Below are 14,940 nucleotides of genomic sequence, written 5' to 3'. Positions count from 1 at the left end.
TCTCTGCTCGAATCTGTACCTCAAATGGACGTCACTGAAAGGAAATATGAAGTGGAACCACCCTACTCTCTGATTCCAAGCTTATTCCATCCATTGTTGAGCCACCCAAGCTTGAATTGAAAACATTGCCTAGTACGTTGAAGTACGCATTCCTAGGTTCTTCTGATACTTTACCTGTCATTATTTCATCATGTTTAGACACGGAACAGGAAAGTAAGCTTTTAGAAGTACTTAAGGAACACAAAGAGGCCTTAGGATGGACCATCTCAGATCTCAAAGGAATTAGTCCCACCATTTGCATGCACCACATTAACCTTGAAGAGAATGCCAAACCATCGAGGGAAATGCAAAGGAGACTTAATCCTAACATGAGAGATGTAGTCAAAGGAGAGATCCTGAAACTACTTGATGCGGGTATCATATACCCAATTCCCGATAGCAAATGGGTTAGTCCCATTCAAGTTGTGCCTAAGAAGTCAGGCATTACTGTAGTTCAGAACGACAAGAATGAATTAGTCCCTACTCGTACAACCACAGGATGGCGAGTATGCATCGACTACAGGAAGTTGAACACAGTAACAAGGAAGGATCACTTCCCGCTCCCTTTCATTGACCAAATGCTAGAACGTGTGTCTGGACACAGTCACTACTGTTTTCTAGATGGCTTTTCCGGTTATAACCAAATTCACATTGCTCCGGAAGATCAGGAAAAAACTACATTCACGTGTCCATTTGGGACGTTTGCTTATAGACGTATGCCCTTCGGGTTGTGTAATGCACCTGCTACTTTTCAGCGTTGCATGATGAGCATTTTTTCTGACATGATAGATAGTTTTCTCGAGATCTTTATGGATGATTTCTCTGTTTTTGGTTCCTCGTTTGACGAATGTTTGAAGCATCTTGCCCTCGTGATATCCAGATGTAAAGAAAAGAACCTTGTTCTAAATTGGGAAAAATGCCATTTTATGGTGAATTCAGGAATAGTTCTAGGACACATCATCTCAGAAAAAGGAATTGAAGTGGATAAAGCTAAAGTTGACCTCATTCAACATCTACCACAACCTTGCTCTGTGAAGGAGATCAGATCATTTCTAGGTCATGCTGGTTTTTACCGGCGATTCATCAAAGATTTCAGCAAAATCTCCAGACCTCTGTGCAGTCTTCTCTCCAAAGATGTTGCCTTCAATTTCGATGCTGCTTGTGTGAAGGCATGGGAGGAATTAAAAACCCTTCTCACCACCGCTCCTATAGTCCGACCACCACGATTGGAAGCTTCCGTTCGAACTTATGTGTGATGCCTCTGATTATGCTGTTGGTGCTGTTTTAGGACAGCGAGTTGATAGACTACCATATGTGATATACTATGCTAGCAAAACCCTTAATGATGCCCAACTCAATTATTCAACTACCGAGAAGGAATTGCTTGCCGTCGTTTTCGCATTAGACAAGTTTAGATCTTATCTGATAGGGTCTAAGATCATCATATACACAGACCATGCGGCTTTGAAGTATCTTCTTTCCAAGAAGGATGCTAAAGCTCGCCTTATTCGATGGATACTCTTATTACAGGAATTCGATCTCGAAATCCGTGATAAGAAAGGTTGTGAGAATGTGGTTGCTGATCATTTGTCTAGATTAACTTTAGAGTCTATTGATGAATGTGAGCTGATTAGAGAATCATTCCCAGATGAACAGCTGATGTCTATCTCAGACCTTCCTTGGTTTGCTGATATTGTTAACTACCTCGCTACAGGTAGGATGCCCTCACGTTGGTCGAGACAAGACCGCTCTAAATTCCTGGCTGAAGTCAAACATTTCCTTTGGGATGACCCATATTTGTTTAAGTACTGCCAGACCAAATCATTAGGAGATGTGTCCCCAACACTGAACAGAAAGATGTGATATCTTTCTGTCATGACCAAGCATGTGGAGGCCATTTCAGTGCCAAGAAAACCGCTGCAAAGATCTTGCAGTGTGGATTCTATTGGCCATCATTGTTCAAGGATTGCCATGATTATTGTGTTGCTTGTGAACGCTGTCAAAAGCTAGGAAGCATTTCGAGGAGAAACATGATGCCATTGAACCCCATTTTGATTGTGGAGATTTTTGATGTTTGGGGGATAGACTTCATGGGTCCATTTCCCATGTCTGACAGCAAGTTGTACATCCTAGTCGCAGTTGATTACGTTTCTAAGTGGGTAGAAGCCATAGCAACCAGAACAAATGACCACAAGGTGGTACTTTCATTTCTAAAGGAAACATATTTGCACGTTTTGGTACCCCTAGAGCTATCATCAGTGACGGCGGTTCACATTTTCGTAACAAGTACTTTGAGTCTTTAGTACGCAAGTATGGCATAACTCACAAGGTTGCTACTCTCCTACCACCCTCAGACTAGTGGACAAGTGGAAGTGTCTAATAGGGAAATTAAGCACATTCTGGAGAAGACGGTCAACCCGTCCAGGAAAGATTGGTCATTGAGATTGAATGATGCTTTGTGGGCCTATAGAACAGCTTATAAGACACCAATTGGCATGTCCCCCTATCGTCTAGTGTATGGAAAGCCGTGCCATCTACCTGTGGAATTAGAACATCGTGCCTACTGGGCAATCAAAGAGCTGAACTTTTCTCTGGACGAAGCTGGAATTCAAAAAGCTTCAACTCAACGAGTTGGAAGAATTGAGAAATGAGGCTTATGACAGTGCCAAGCTGTACAAGCAGAAGATGAAGATTTTCATGACAAGCGTATTCTGCGCAAATCCTTCACTCCTGGTCAGAAAGTCTTGCTGTATGACTCCCGATTACATCTTTTTCCAGGAAAACTGCGTTCCAGATGGAAGGGTCCGTACCTAGTACGCACAGTTTTTCCTCATGGAGCTGTAGAGCTGGAGGATGTCTCCAACAAGAACGTTTTCAAAGTCAACGGGCAGAGATTAAAGCCATTCCTTGAGCCATTTCCACCCGACATTGAAACAACCAACCTGGAGGACCCAGTCTATGTGGACTAAACTGGTCCACTCTTTCCCTAAATAACCAAAAAGTTTTCCAAATCTTTCCCTAAAAACCAAAATTTTTCGTTTTCCCATCAAAACCAAATGTTCCCAACAAAACCAAATTTTTTCCAAAAATCCAAGTCCAATCCCATTAAAAACCAAATTTTCTTGTAGATAATGTGTTAGTTAAATTTCCTTTTGTATATTTTGTGCTCATCCATTGTGACTCCTAATATGATGGATTTTTGCCTTGAATAACGGAGTTTTAATCGAGCTTCGCCGTACAATCGGGTATTCTCTCTCCTTTTACTCTACTCAGCATGTTCCTCTTCATATATTGTTTTATAATTCTTTCCATATTTTGAAACATTGAGGACAATGTTTAGTTTAGGTTTGGGGGTATAGAGTAGATACCATGATAATTGCCATAATTGAAAACGAACTCCTTCTTCTTTTGAAAAAATTGAAAAATTCCAAAAAAAAAAAAAATCAAAATTCAAAAAAATTAAAAAAAAAAAATCATAAAAATGGAGCTCATTTACCTTGAAATGTTGACTCTTGTGCAAATATGTATTTTATTAGGAGTCTTAGTCTAGATATTTAGGCACCCTGATTCTAGCACAATTCACATAGTGATAAGAAATTTGCACGCGCACGATCTACCAATACATGTATGGCCTCGATCTTCAAGGTGTTTGATAGGAAGTTACGATTGCCAATCACTTTAGAATACTGAACGAAACTTGACTAGCTTGTTCTTTGGTTGGTTGGGATAGAAGGTGGAGGTTACATTAAGAAAGACAACCATCGAATTTAACTGGGTGCATCAAAAAGGGCTACCTCTTGCAAAGTGTCATGTAATTTTTGTTTCCTTTTGTTATGTATCAAAAGTGTTTCCTTGTAAAAAAAAAAAAAAAAAAAAAAAAAAAAAAAAAAAAAAAAAAAAAAAATATCAAAAAATACAAAAAAAAAAATCAATTCCATCATCTCTTGTTCCAAAAATAAAAGAGAATAGTCAATGTAAATAAGAGTCATGTAAATAGTCATTTTGTTGTTTCATTGTAATAAGCAAGGAGGGTGTATGCCATTGATGTACAACGCGAGTAATTGTGAAATACCTCCAACTCATTCACAATTCTCGTAAAGTCCGGACAGCTAGCTAGATTTCGACCTCAGTTCTTAGCCTGAGAAACTATCTCTTGGTGATTAGTAGTCATAACTTCAGATCTTTCTTTACACATGTGTAGATACACTTTACACTCTTATCACATGTCTTTTTTTGTTATCAGTGCTAGGATTGTGCCTTCGATAGCTAGATTGACATCTCCATTTTGCTGTGAGCTTAACTGTTTTGCACATGTCACATTTGATGGAATCTGAGCTTATATTTTGACCTAGAACTTTGTAGGTACGTTCTAAGCAAACCTTCACGAGACTTCAACTCGTCCACTAGGGACACTTAGTGGTTTAAAAGGCTTAGTGCATACGCTAAATGCATTCGAGAGACCAGCGACAGTGGTATAGTTAGGATTTCCTTAGTTTTGTTTTACTTGAGGACAAGTAAAATTCAGGTTTGGGGGTATTTGATGAGTGCCAAATATTGTATATATTTATCCCTTTTTGTTGGCATTTAACTCATCTTTTATGCATTAATTCTACATTTTATCCCATATTCTGTATTTTCATTGTTTTCAAGAATAAATATTTTTCTTACTTAATTTTGCATTTTTAGGTAATAAATAAAGATTGGATGAGTTGCGGAGCAAAAAGAGCAGAAAAGTGGTGAAAAGCCGGGAGAAATTACGCAAGGAAGCCGCAAAGAATGGAGCGCACGTCCAAAAAGCTGGAAATGGGCTCAAGAAGAAGAAAGTTGTCTTAAAGAAGAAGTGGGCTCAAGGTTTTCCAAGCCCAAACTCATTTCCCAAACCCATATTCTATACCCAAAAGCCTAAAACCCAAATCCATACCCGCTTGCGTCTTCAGCCGTCAGATCAGTTCTCAGGAGCATCCGACGGTCGCTCCCTTGCTGTGCATCGAAGTTTGATATCTCCGCCTTACACTACAGTACCTAACTCCATCAAGTACCGTTCGTTTCGTCGTATCTCTTCATCCGACGGTCGCTCATCGCCTGCCTCCGCATCGCCGTCAGATCCACCTACCATCTTCCCATCCATCGGTCCAGCTTCGCGAAACATCAAAATCCTCTACACCTGCTCAACACCCTAGTACCCGAACCCTACACCCATTAGCCAAACACACCCTTCTCCCAAATCCATCGAAACCATCTTTCCCCCCCCCCCCTCTCTGCAACAGTACCACCATGTCCGTCTCCATCACCACTACCTTCCCCCAAATCACTCCACTATCTTCTCCCCAAATCACTCTACCACCACCACACCTAAACCCATCATCACTATCACGTTTTACCTCTTTTTCATCAACTAATCTCCTCAATTTCTCATCTCTCATCACTGAAACCCTAGGTGAGAAATTGGGGATATAAGTTGATGTTAGAGCAGCAATTGGAGCAGGAGATGAACGAGAAGAAGTAATTGGAGAGTGGGTCGACGAGATGGAGCGAGTATCTCATCAACATTAGGTAAATCAATTTCACCTGATTTTCTGATTTTGGGGAAAAGGGGCTGTGAACCCTAATTCTGATAGGGGGGTATAAATTGGTGTTATGTGGAGTGTGTGAAACACACTGTGTATCTCTCTGGACTAGCCAGTAGAGAATTAGAACAATTTTAATTTTGCAATTCCAATTTCTGATTTTTGCATAACTGTTGACAGTTGAAAGTTGCATATGTTTTTAGTTATCTCAAATGTTGCTAGTTGTATCTGAATTATCACATATGATGAATGTTATTGCTTTATCCATGTTTAGCATGAGCTAAATAGCATCAGGCCAAGGCTCAGCTGAAGCCTTGTGCACTGTCAAGTGACTAGAAGCTAGGATAGTTACTTCCATGCTCTGTTTTGCTTGAGCAAATGGGAGATACCAATGCACATAGTGCCTGTGATTGGCTGTGCTGTCAAAAGACAGCCAATGCTAGGGGAAGACTATTGAGCAATTTAGTATTCTTCTATTTCTAGATGTATGCATAGGATCAAACTCAACCTAGAAACATGTCATTTGGTTAGGACACAAGGTGGATCCTAAGCCTTGGCTTACCCACCAATTCCTTCTCAGTCACTTACATTTTCAGTTCTGTGTGCTTTCAATTCAGTTTATTTTCTTGCCTTTTTTTTCTTGCACTTTGAAGCCTTTTGTGCACTGAAGTCAGTGCACAATCCTCACCTTGCCCTTGGCTTCCAAGCCTTGGTTCTTTGCTGCTTTACCTTGCTGTTTTCTTAGCTGTTTCTTTGCTGCTTTACCTTGCACCCTTGGTTCATGCTATTTACCTTGCTTTGCTCACTGCCATAGTGCATTGTCACCATTGTTAGCTTAGGTTTCTCTTGTATGCTCCCACTCCCTGTGGACTGACCCCCTGCTTACCTTCTATATCATAACTTGGCCTTGTATACTTGCAAGCTTTTGTGTGTCTTTGCTTGTCACACCATGTAACCAAGAAATGCCCTATTCTGAAAAACCAAATTGCCTCATAACTTGAAAAACTAACTCCCAACTTAAGGAGTCATAAGCTTGTGTAATGTCAAGTTTTAAACCAAAATTGCCACCTCTTCTTGTAGTATCAAGTTCATTCACTAACTGAGATGCCAGTACAATTTGATCTTGTATATTTCTCCCCTTGATGAATGCAGCATGTTGAGGAGAGACTATTTTTTTGAATCACAAAATTGGTTAAAAAGACCAAAATCAACAATTCCTGGGTGAAAAGGACATTTAGATTTTGATACCGTTTAAATGGAAAAAAATGTAAAAATAGCCAGGATGTAAACAGTTTCATCCTACCCATTTTCAAATACTTTTTCTTATTTTTAATTTACATCAGGATGCATCCAGTTTCATCCTTACTATTTTTTAAGTTTAAGTCAGGATGAATCCAGTTTCATCCTTCCTATTTTATTAGTGTCCATTTCACCCATACTAATTTTTATTCGTCCATTTGAACCATGTTTTAAAAATATTTGGACAAATAACCCATTTTCCGTTTTTGAATTATCCCCCCTAATCTTGATGTTATGATCTTAGTGATAATCTTAAAACTAAAGTTCATCAGACCAATGGGTTTAAATTGGTTTGCTCTCTTTGAATTTTTAACTTTAGGCAGAAGTAAGAGAAAATTGGAATTCAATCCATTTGGGATAAAGCTTTTATTCCAACAAAATTTAATTGCTTTAGTAAAGTCCTTACCTATAATCTCACATGCTATTATCTAGAACCAACCAGCAAATCCATCAGGGCCTGGAGCATTATCTGGGTCAAGATCAAAATTTTTTTTTTCACTTCTTCATCAGTTGGAGTTGCATCTAGCATGAAGTTGTCTTCTTCATTCACTACTTTTGGAATATCTTGAAAAAAATCTGGCACAGAGCTCACTTCATGATGCTTGAATTTTTTTTCAAAGTGGGATATCAAAATATCTGCAATTTCATCTTGATTTGACACTATATTACCATTTGCATTTTCCAATTCTACCGTAGCATTTTGTGTTTGTCTCATTTTGAGATTCACATAAAAAAATCTGGAATTTGATGCACCTTCCTTTAGCCATTTCACTCTTGATTTTTGTTGAGTAATTTGTTTTTGTTGATCAGTTAATATTTCTTGAACTCCTTTGGATGTCACTATATTATTTAGCAGACCAATATCCATTGGATGTTTATCAGATGCTAGTGAAGCCTGCATAACTGTATCTTCTGCTTGTATCATTTTTTTTCTCACATCTCCAAATACATTCCAGTTCCATAGTTGTATTGTTTTCTTAAGTCTTTTCAATTTGCTCATAAAGATAAAACCAGGATTACCAACCATTTCTTCCTGCCAAGAATCTTTAATGATCTTAAGAAAATCAGGATGACTCTTCCAAACTTTTAAAGCTCTGAATGGAGCATTTTTTGGTTTTGGAATTTCTGCATGAGCTCCATATAGAACTCCATGATCTGAAATCCCCCTGACACCCACTTTATAACCCCAACTTGGATAAAGATCAATCCATTTATCATTAAATACAGCTCTGTCAAGATTGCAAACTATCCTTTTTCTTTCAGCTCTATTACTGCACCAAGAGAACTCCAATCCAGTTTTTGGAGCATGAATTAAACCACAAGTATTCAAACAGTCATTGAATTCCTGCATTGATATTCTTAAGGGTGTTAAACCTCCAACTTTCTCTTCCAAGCTTGTAACTGTGTTAAATCTCCTATCAAAAGCCATGGTTTATTTAATGAATTCAAATTTACCAAATCCTCCCACAGACTTCTTCTATTTACAGTTAAGGTAGTTGCATGAACTCCAGTAATTAATGGACCACCTACATCCACTATTATTTCTTGTCTTGTATTTGAGACAATTATTGGTGGACTTATTGAAGCACTCCAATGAATCCAGATATTCGCTTTATTCTCTTCACTTGAATTGTGAATTATTTTGTATTGCATCCCTTGTAATTTCAATCTCTTCAAAAAAGTAGAATTAAACCAAACTTTTGGTTCTGCTAAAATAACTAAAGAAGGACAAAAAGAATTAATCATACTTATGAGCTTATCGTTGGCTTTTAATCTCCTCAGGCCTCTGATATTCCAAAATACTCTCATTTAGATGTTGGAGGTTGAGAAGTTGCATGACTTCTCTTTCCTTGATTGTTTTTACTTTCATTTCCACTTAATAATGCAGCTCGCTTTCTGGTAATTCTTGGTAGCTTGCCTGTTTTTTGTTTAGTAGTTTCTTCTTTCCTACTTATCCCTTCACCAGAAGTAGTTGGAATTTCTTTTGTAATAGGAGGAGCATCATTCTGCTTTGAGCTACTTTCTGCAGTTTCAGAGCTTTTCTGTATTGGAGATTTATCTTCTTGTATAATAGTTTCCAAATTTTTGACCAAAGGAGTAGAAAAAACATCTAGAATGGTTGTAAGAGGTTGCAGATGAATCACATTTTTTGCAGGAGGAGCACTGGATACCACAGTAATTAGTTTATCAACTAGAAAACTTGGAAAGTCTTTATAAGAATTTAATGCAGCACTGAATTCTTCATTGTTTTCCTGTAGTACATGAAATCTCCCTGAAGAAGAATTTTGCTGGTGCTGAATTGGTGGAATTATGGCATCAATATTTTCATTATCACTTAACAAAGATTCATCAATATGATCAATTATATGTTCAACATCAGTATCTTTAGAAGGAAAACAATTATCAAACCCTTTTGTTGCAGAAGTATTCTTAGCTCTCCATTGTTTCTTTGGTATCTCAACTGGAACCACTTGAGGTGTTTCTTTAGTATGCACTTCATTTCTTTTTACTCTGCATTATGCTACTAAATGACCTATAATTTTGCAGTGAAAGCAAAATTTTGGCCGTTTGGAAATCTGAACAGGTTGTTCAATTTTACCATACTTTGATTCAATATTCACTTTGCCACTATATGACCTATAATTTTGCAGTGAAAGTAAAATTTTGGTCGTTTGGAAATCTGAAAAGTTTGTTCAACTTTACCATACTTTGATTCAATATTCACTTAGCTAAATCAACTTCTACCAACACACTTGCATAGTATCCAATTTCTCGTTTTAGATCTGTTTCATCAACCTTCACTGCCCTGCCAATTTTATTTCCCAATTGTAAGATAATACTTTCCTTCCAATATTCGATGCTTAAACCAGGGAAAGTTACCCAAACGAAAGCTGTAGAGGTTCTTTGATTTTCTGGATTAAAATTCGGCTCCCATGCTCTAAGTTTCAGAGTTTGTGATTCAACCATCCAAAGTCCCCTCCAAATGAAACTTCTGTCATCTTCATTATCAAGTTTAATTATAAAAAACCTTTTCCCAGAGGAACCAATTGTACTGAACCTTTCAAAACCCATTGTTTCTTCAATATTGTTGAAGCTGTTTCAATTTTCAGTTTGACAAAATCTAGTCTACCTATTAGACTGAATCTCCATTCGCTTAAACTATCATCAATAACATCATCCGGGATGAATAGAGATAGAGTATCCATTATGGATTCTGAAGTAGTAGCAGAATTAAAGTTCCCATTCAAAATTTTCTAGGTTAGAAAAAGAAACATTTCGATCTGACATAGAATTTATTAAATACCATTATATTTTGAAGCACCAATCATTTGATCGAAGTGAAATTCACCTGAGTTAGTGAAATGATAAGAATCACCTGAATTAATGAAGAGAATTAACGTTCAAAACTAGAAAATATGTGGGGAAAAAAACCGATTTCGTCGCCGGGTCGAAGCACCGATTCGCAGAGGTCGAAATCTCTCGAGATCCTTGTATCCTTCAATTATCATATTGAGGTTGTCCATCATATCTCCATTGTTGTTTCTACTTATTGGCACCTTTCTCACATCTTGACCATCATTCTTCACTTTAGGTTAAGAAGGATTTTTATGAAATCTCCTTGACCGATCTGTATTAATACTACAATTAGTTCGAACGTTCGATGAGCATATTGAACTGACTTTCCTGGAAGAATTCACAGGGTGAGTAATAAAAACGATAGGTTTAGACATCTGAATGTCAGTTATACCTTTGATTATTAAATCTAAGGTGTGTTGAAGTCGACCAGAGTAATTGTTATTCAGTTTCAGTTTGCTCTTCCGTTGAACATGTTGTTAGAGCACTGCTCGGTCAAACTCGCATGCGTTGCTATCTCAAGCATGTTTGTCAATGTTAGTGATCAAAACTATAATTCTTGATTTCTAGACTATTTATAGATGTCTCAGACTAGGACATAAATAGTGTAGTTGGGCTTAGATTTCACAGGGGAGCTTGTGGAACTTCTTCGACAAAAGTTATGTGGAGACTTGAACTCATCTATCACTTGGAAAGTCTATTTCTACTATCTCCTATATTGAGACATAAAGTCGTGTTAAGATATATTTTTCTCTATACACATTTGAGATTTCTAGCTGAGTATATCTCGCTTACATATTTCTCGAAATATGTGTTGGTAAGCTTTCACTTCAACCAAGTTCATCTTATATCATGAGAAAATTTCCGAGTAACATCTTACATGGTTTGTATGATACAATCATTGATGTAGGCCTGGAATGTTTCGATAATGATTATTTCAATATCTTGAAAATTGCCATGATGCTGATGGTGTGAAAAAACGGCTATTGTCATTATAGAAGAATGTCTCAATGATTGAGATAAAGAGTTGAATATGTAACCATGTTTGGATATAAGCATATATAGTGTGTTCGCACATTAGTGTAAAAATCCACAAACCGGGAACCAAGAGTATGCATATGTGTGTATACGAAATTGGTGAAGGAGACAAGATAAGTATGCGTACCCGTACACATACTGAAGGAAGTTTTCGAACCGAAAATTTCTGCTGAGTTTGGAAACTTAACAAACTCAAATCCGGTTGCTTAAGTATGCATACTTGAGCTGGTTACTTTGTCAAATCGGTCAGTTCATGAACTTAAACATTTAAATCATAAGAAATGTAATATTTGCAAACCATGGCTATAATGTTCATGATTGATTCAAGTGAATCAAACCGATTTGGTTTCAATTATGTTTTCTATAAAAATTGAACAACTCTTTAGCTAGTTTCATTTGAGTCATTTGAACTAGCTATGGTTAAGATGAATAAGGTTGATATGAGAGTAATCATATGGCTAACCTCGGTTATCTATTTGTGAACCAACATGGTGTACACGTTTAGGTACGGTTACATAAACCTTAATGAGGGTACATTTCATTTGTGTGTAACAAGCTAAGTTAGATCTAACGGTTGAAAGATATTAGCTTGGTTGAATCAGGTTTTTCATCTAACGGTGAATATTGAATGCTTTGTTACCAAGGTAACTTGGATTGCAAACCCTGATTTGAAAACTATATAAAGGAGAACTCTAGCAACTGGGAAACCTAATCCCCACACCTCATGTGTGTTACTAGTTGCATAACTAGAGTCAATTCTCCTTTGACCTTAGGTTTTTTCTCGAGACCCTGTAGGTTAACGACTTGAAGACTTCATTGGGATTGTGAAACCAGGCCCAACTATTATCTTTGTAGTTGCGTGATCTGATCTTGATGTTTCTATCGTGTTGACTATAATTTAAATAATTGGCTCGAGATTTTATTTCTCCGATAGGCAAGATAGAAAAGTAATCACAAACAAACTTCTTCTCATCGTTTGTGATTCCACAATAACTTGTTTCGCTAGGCGATTAAGTCTATTCTGAGGTGATTGATAATACTAGGCTATTATTCGGGAATATAAGTCTGGTTTATCAATTGGTTCCTATTCACCTTGATTTATCAAACGACAGAACAAAAACTCTTGGATATTTCTGTGGGAGGTAGATTTATTCAATCCTATATAATTTTATGTGTGAGACAGATTTGTCTATCAAGTCTTCGACTTTGGGTCGTAGCAACTCTTGGTTGTGGGTAAGATCAACTAAGGGAATCAAGTGCGTAGTATCCTGCTGGGATCAGAGACGTAAGGAGCGAAACTGTACCTTGAATCAGTGTGAGATTGATCAGGGTTCAACTATAGTCTAGTCCGAAGTTAATTGGTAGTAGGCTAGTGTCTGTAGCGGCTTAATACAGTGTGGTGTTAAATCTGGACTAGGTCCCGGGGTTTTTCTGTATTTGCAGTTTCCTCGTTAACAAAATTCTGGTGTCTGTGTTATTTCTTTTCTGCATTACATTTTGTTATATAATTGAAATATCACAGGTTGTGCGTTAAGATCAATCAATTAGAATATCCAACCTTGGGTTTTTTTTTACATTGATTGACACTTGAACATTGGTCTTTGGTACCGTTCAAGTTACTCCTCTTATTAAATCGGGCTTGCAGTTTCCTTTTTGCTGATTTCGGATTGAATTAAGAGTTAGAGATATTAAAATCTTTGATATACTTTACTCTAGATTGAGTCTGACTATCTAGTTGATTATATAGAAAGTATATTGGAGTCAGTCCTCTCAGATTTCCAAATGAATTGTTGGGTGTGGTTGTTAGACCCCCGCATTTTCAATTGGTATCAGAGCAGGCAAACATATTAAAGACCTTACAAGCCTGTGTTTGTAGTGATCTGAGGATGGACGATATTGTCTCTGATAAATGCATCACCAGAAATAAAAGTTATGTTTCCTTAAAGTCTATTAAAGAGAAATATTTTTCAATCTCGAATATAGAAGAACCTTGTGTTCAAAGGAAACAAACATATATTGACAAGTGTTCCCCTGACCATCTTACTGACGAGTCTGACTCTGAAGTTGAAAGGGATGCATCCAAAGAGAGTGAAGTGATTCTAAAACTTTTTAGAATCCATGCTGATAGTGTCAACCGGTTGAAACACAAAGTCAATGTCCTTGTTGGTATGATATGTGAGCGTGACTCTCGTTTAAAGATTCTTCAAGAGGAAAATCTCAAAAAGGATGCTTTTAAAATTGAACATCTCTTAAGTAAACTCTCTTTTCAAGAGTGTTCAAAAGAGTTCACCATACCAATTGCTTCTGATTTAACTGAAAAAATTATTGGTTCAGAAGTAAAACTGAAAACCCTTTCTGTTAAAAAAGATGTGCATGTATCTTCTTCTAATCAAGGGAATCCCACATCACACATAAGGAAGAATTCTCCCGACAATGGTGTTAAGACTGTTCTGGCTAATCACTCAAGTGATCAGAAAGTGTGTCTCTTTTTTGATTCAAAAGGACCGTGTAAACAAAAGAGGAATTCTAGGTTGAATAACAATTCTATTATTTGTCTTCAACACACCTTAGATTTAATTCTCAAAGGTGTAACTGACATTCGTATGTCTAAACCTATTGGTTTTAGTACTCACCCCGTGTACCCCACCAGGAAAGTCAGTTCAATGTGTTCCTCAAATGTTCAAAAACATAACAGTCTTCATAAGCCATATCGACGAAGAAGAACTCATGGATATTCTTCGATTAAGAAGGGAGATTATGTTGTTCATGATGTGAAAAAGGTGTTAGAGAATTGCTTGGTTGAACCCACTAGCGTTGGTATGTCAAGATAGTTGTCAAATTTAGTTGCCAAAACGCATTCCTGATTTAGTATACTATAGATAGTTTCGGACTAGATTAGGTCTAAGAAGAACTATTCTTAAGGACGAAGACTGAAGATTACAAGAAGACATCATCAAGGACTTCATCAACAAAGGTATGTGGTAATTGATTTCATTTGGATTCTTGTTCAATTCTATCTTTCTAATCTATCGAAACAAATGCTCACTCTATGGAACAATTCCTATAACGGTAAATGTATACTTATGTATATATGCTTGAGGTTATTTGAGCCACGACTTTTGTGACAATAACCTTTGTCCCTGGAAAGGTTCTCATGTTATAGTGAATGAGCTTACGAATTCGACGAGCCAAGAATCACTCGATTCCGAGTTATAATGATGAAGTTATGAGTGATTTATTAAAGTCACAGTTATAAGTGTTGTTGTAACTGTTACAGTTCGTTAGTAGGAAACAACACATGGACTGCTTGTAACGGTTCACGGACTTGGGCCCAATTACGTGACTAGAAGTTTTCTTTAGTCAAATTGGTTATGTTTCCTTATCTAGGCAAGTTGGCTATTAATCCAAATATATTTGGTTACCATATTAAAGTGTTTGTGATTCTTTCCTAAATGTGATTTATTCACATAAATACAATATTTGCTAATTAATTATTTATTTAATTATTTTGGCAAGAGTTGTAATTTAGGAAAGACTCCCAAAATTAGGAGAGTCTTGAAAAAGGAAAATTGCTTTGCGTAGCTTCCAAGTTACCTTTCACTATAAATAAAGAGTTCGTGAATGCTACACGTTTTCATCCCCT

The 14,940-nt window shown here is 37.1% G+C and overlaps 1 protein-coding gene across 1 annotated transcript; it reads right to left on the bottom strand.

Moving 5' to 3' along the window:
• Window positions 1–7,329: 7,329 nt before the first annotated feature.
• On the bottom strand, window positions 7,330–8,334 carry LOC113324870. The gene has a single exon (XM_026573152.1). The coding sequence runs from the start codon at window positions 8,332–8,334 to the stop codon at window positions 7,330–7,332; it is 1,005 nt and encodes a 334-aa protein (XP_026428937.1).
• Window positions 8,335–14,940: the final 6,606 nt, after the last annotated feature.

The sequence above is a fragment of the Papaver somniferum genome, chromosome 11 (genome assembly GCF_003573695.1).
Source record: "Papaver somniferum cultivar HN1 chromosome 11, ASM357369v1, whole genome shotgun sequence".
Lineage (NCBI taxonomy): Eukaryota > Viridiplantae > Streptophyta > Magnoliopsida > Ranunculales > Papaveraceae > Papaver > Papaver somniferum.
The sequence above is the reverse complement of the archived record's forward strand: the minus strand, read 5'-3'. Positions and strand labels throughout refer to the sequence as shown.

Bases quoted from the DNA above. Each gene is read 5' to 3' on its own strand.
- LOC113324870 (XM_026573152.1), bottom strand. From the start codon at position 8,334: ATGGCTTTTGATAGGAGATTTAACACAGTTACAAGCTTGGAAGAGAAA.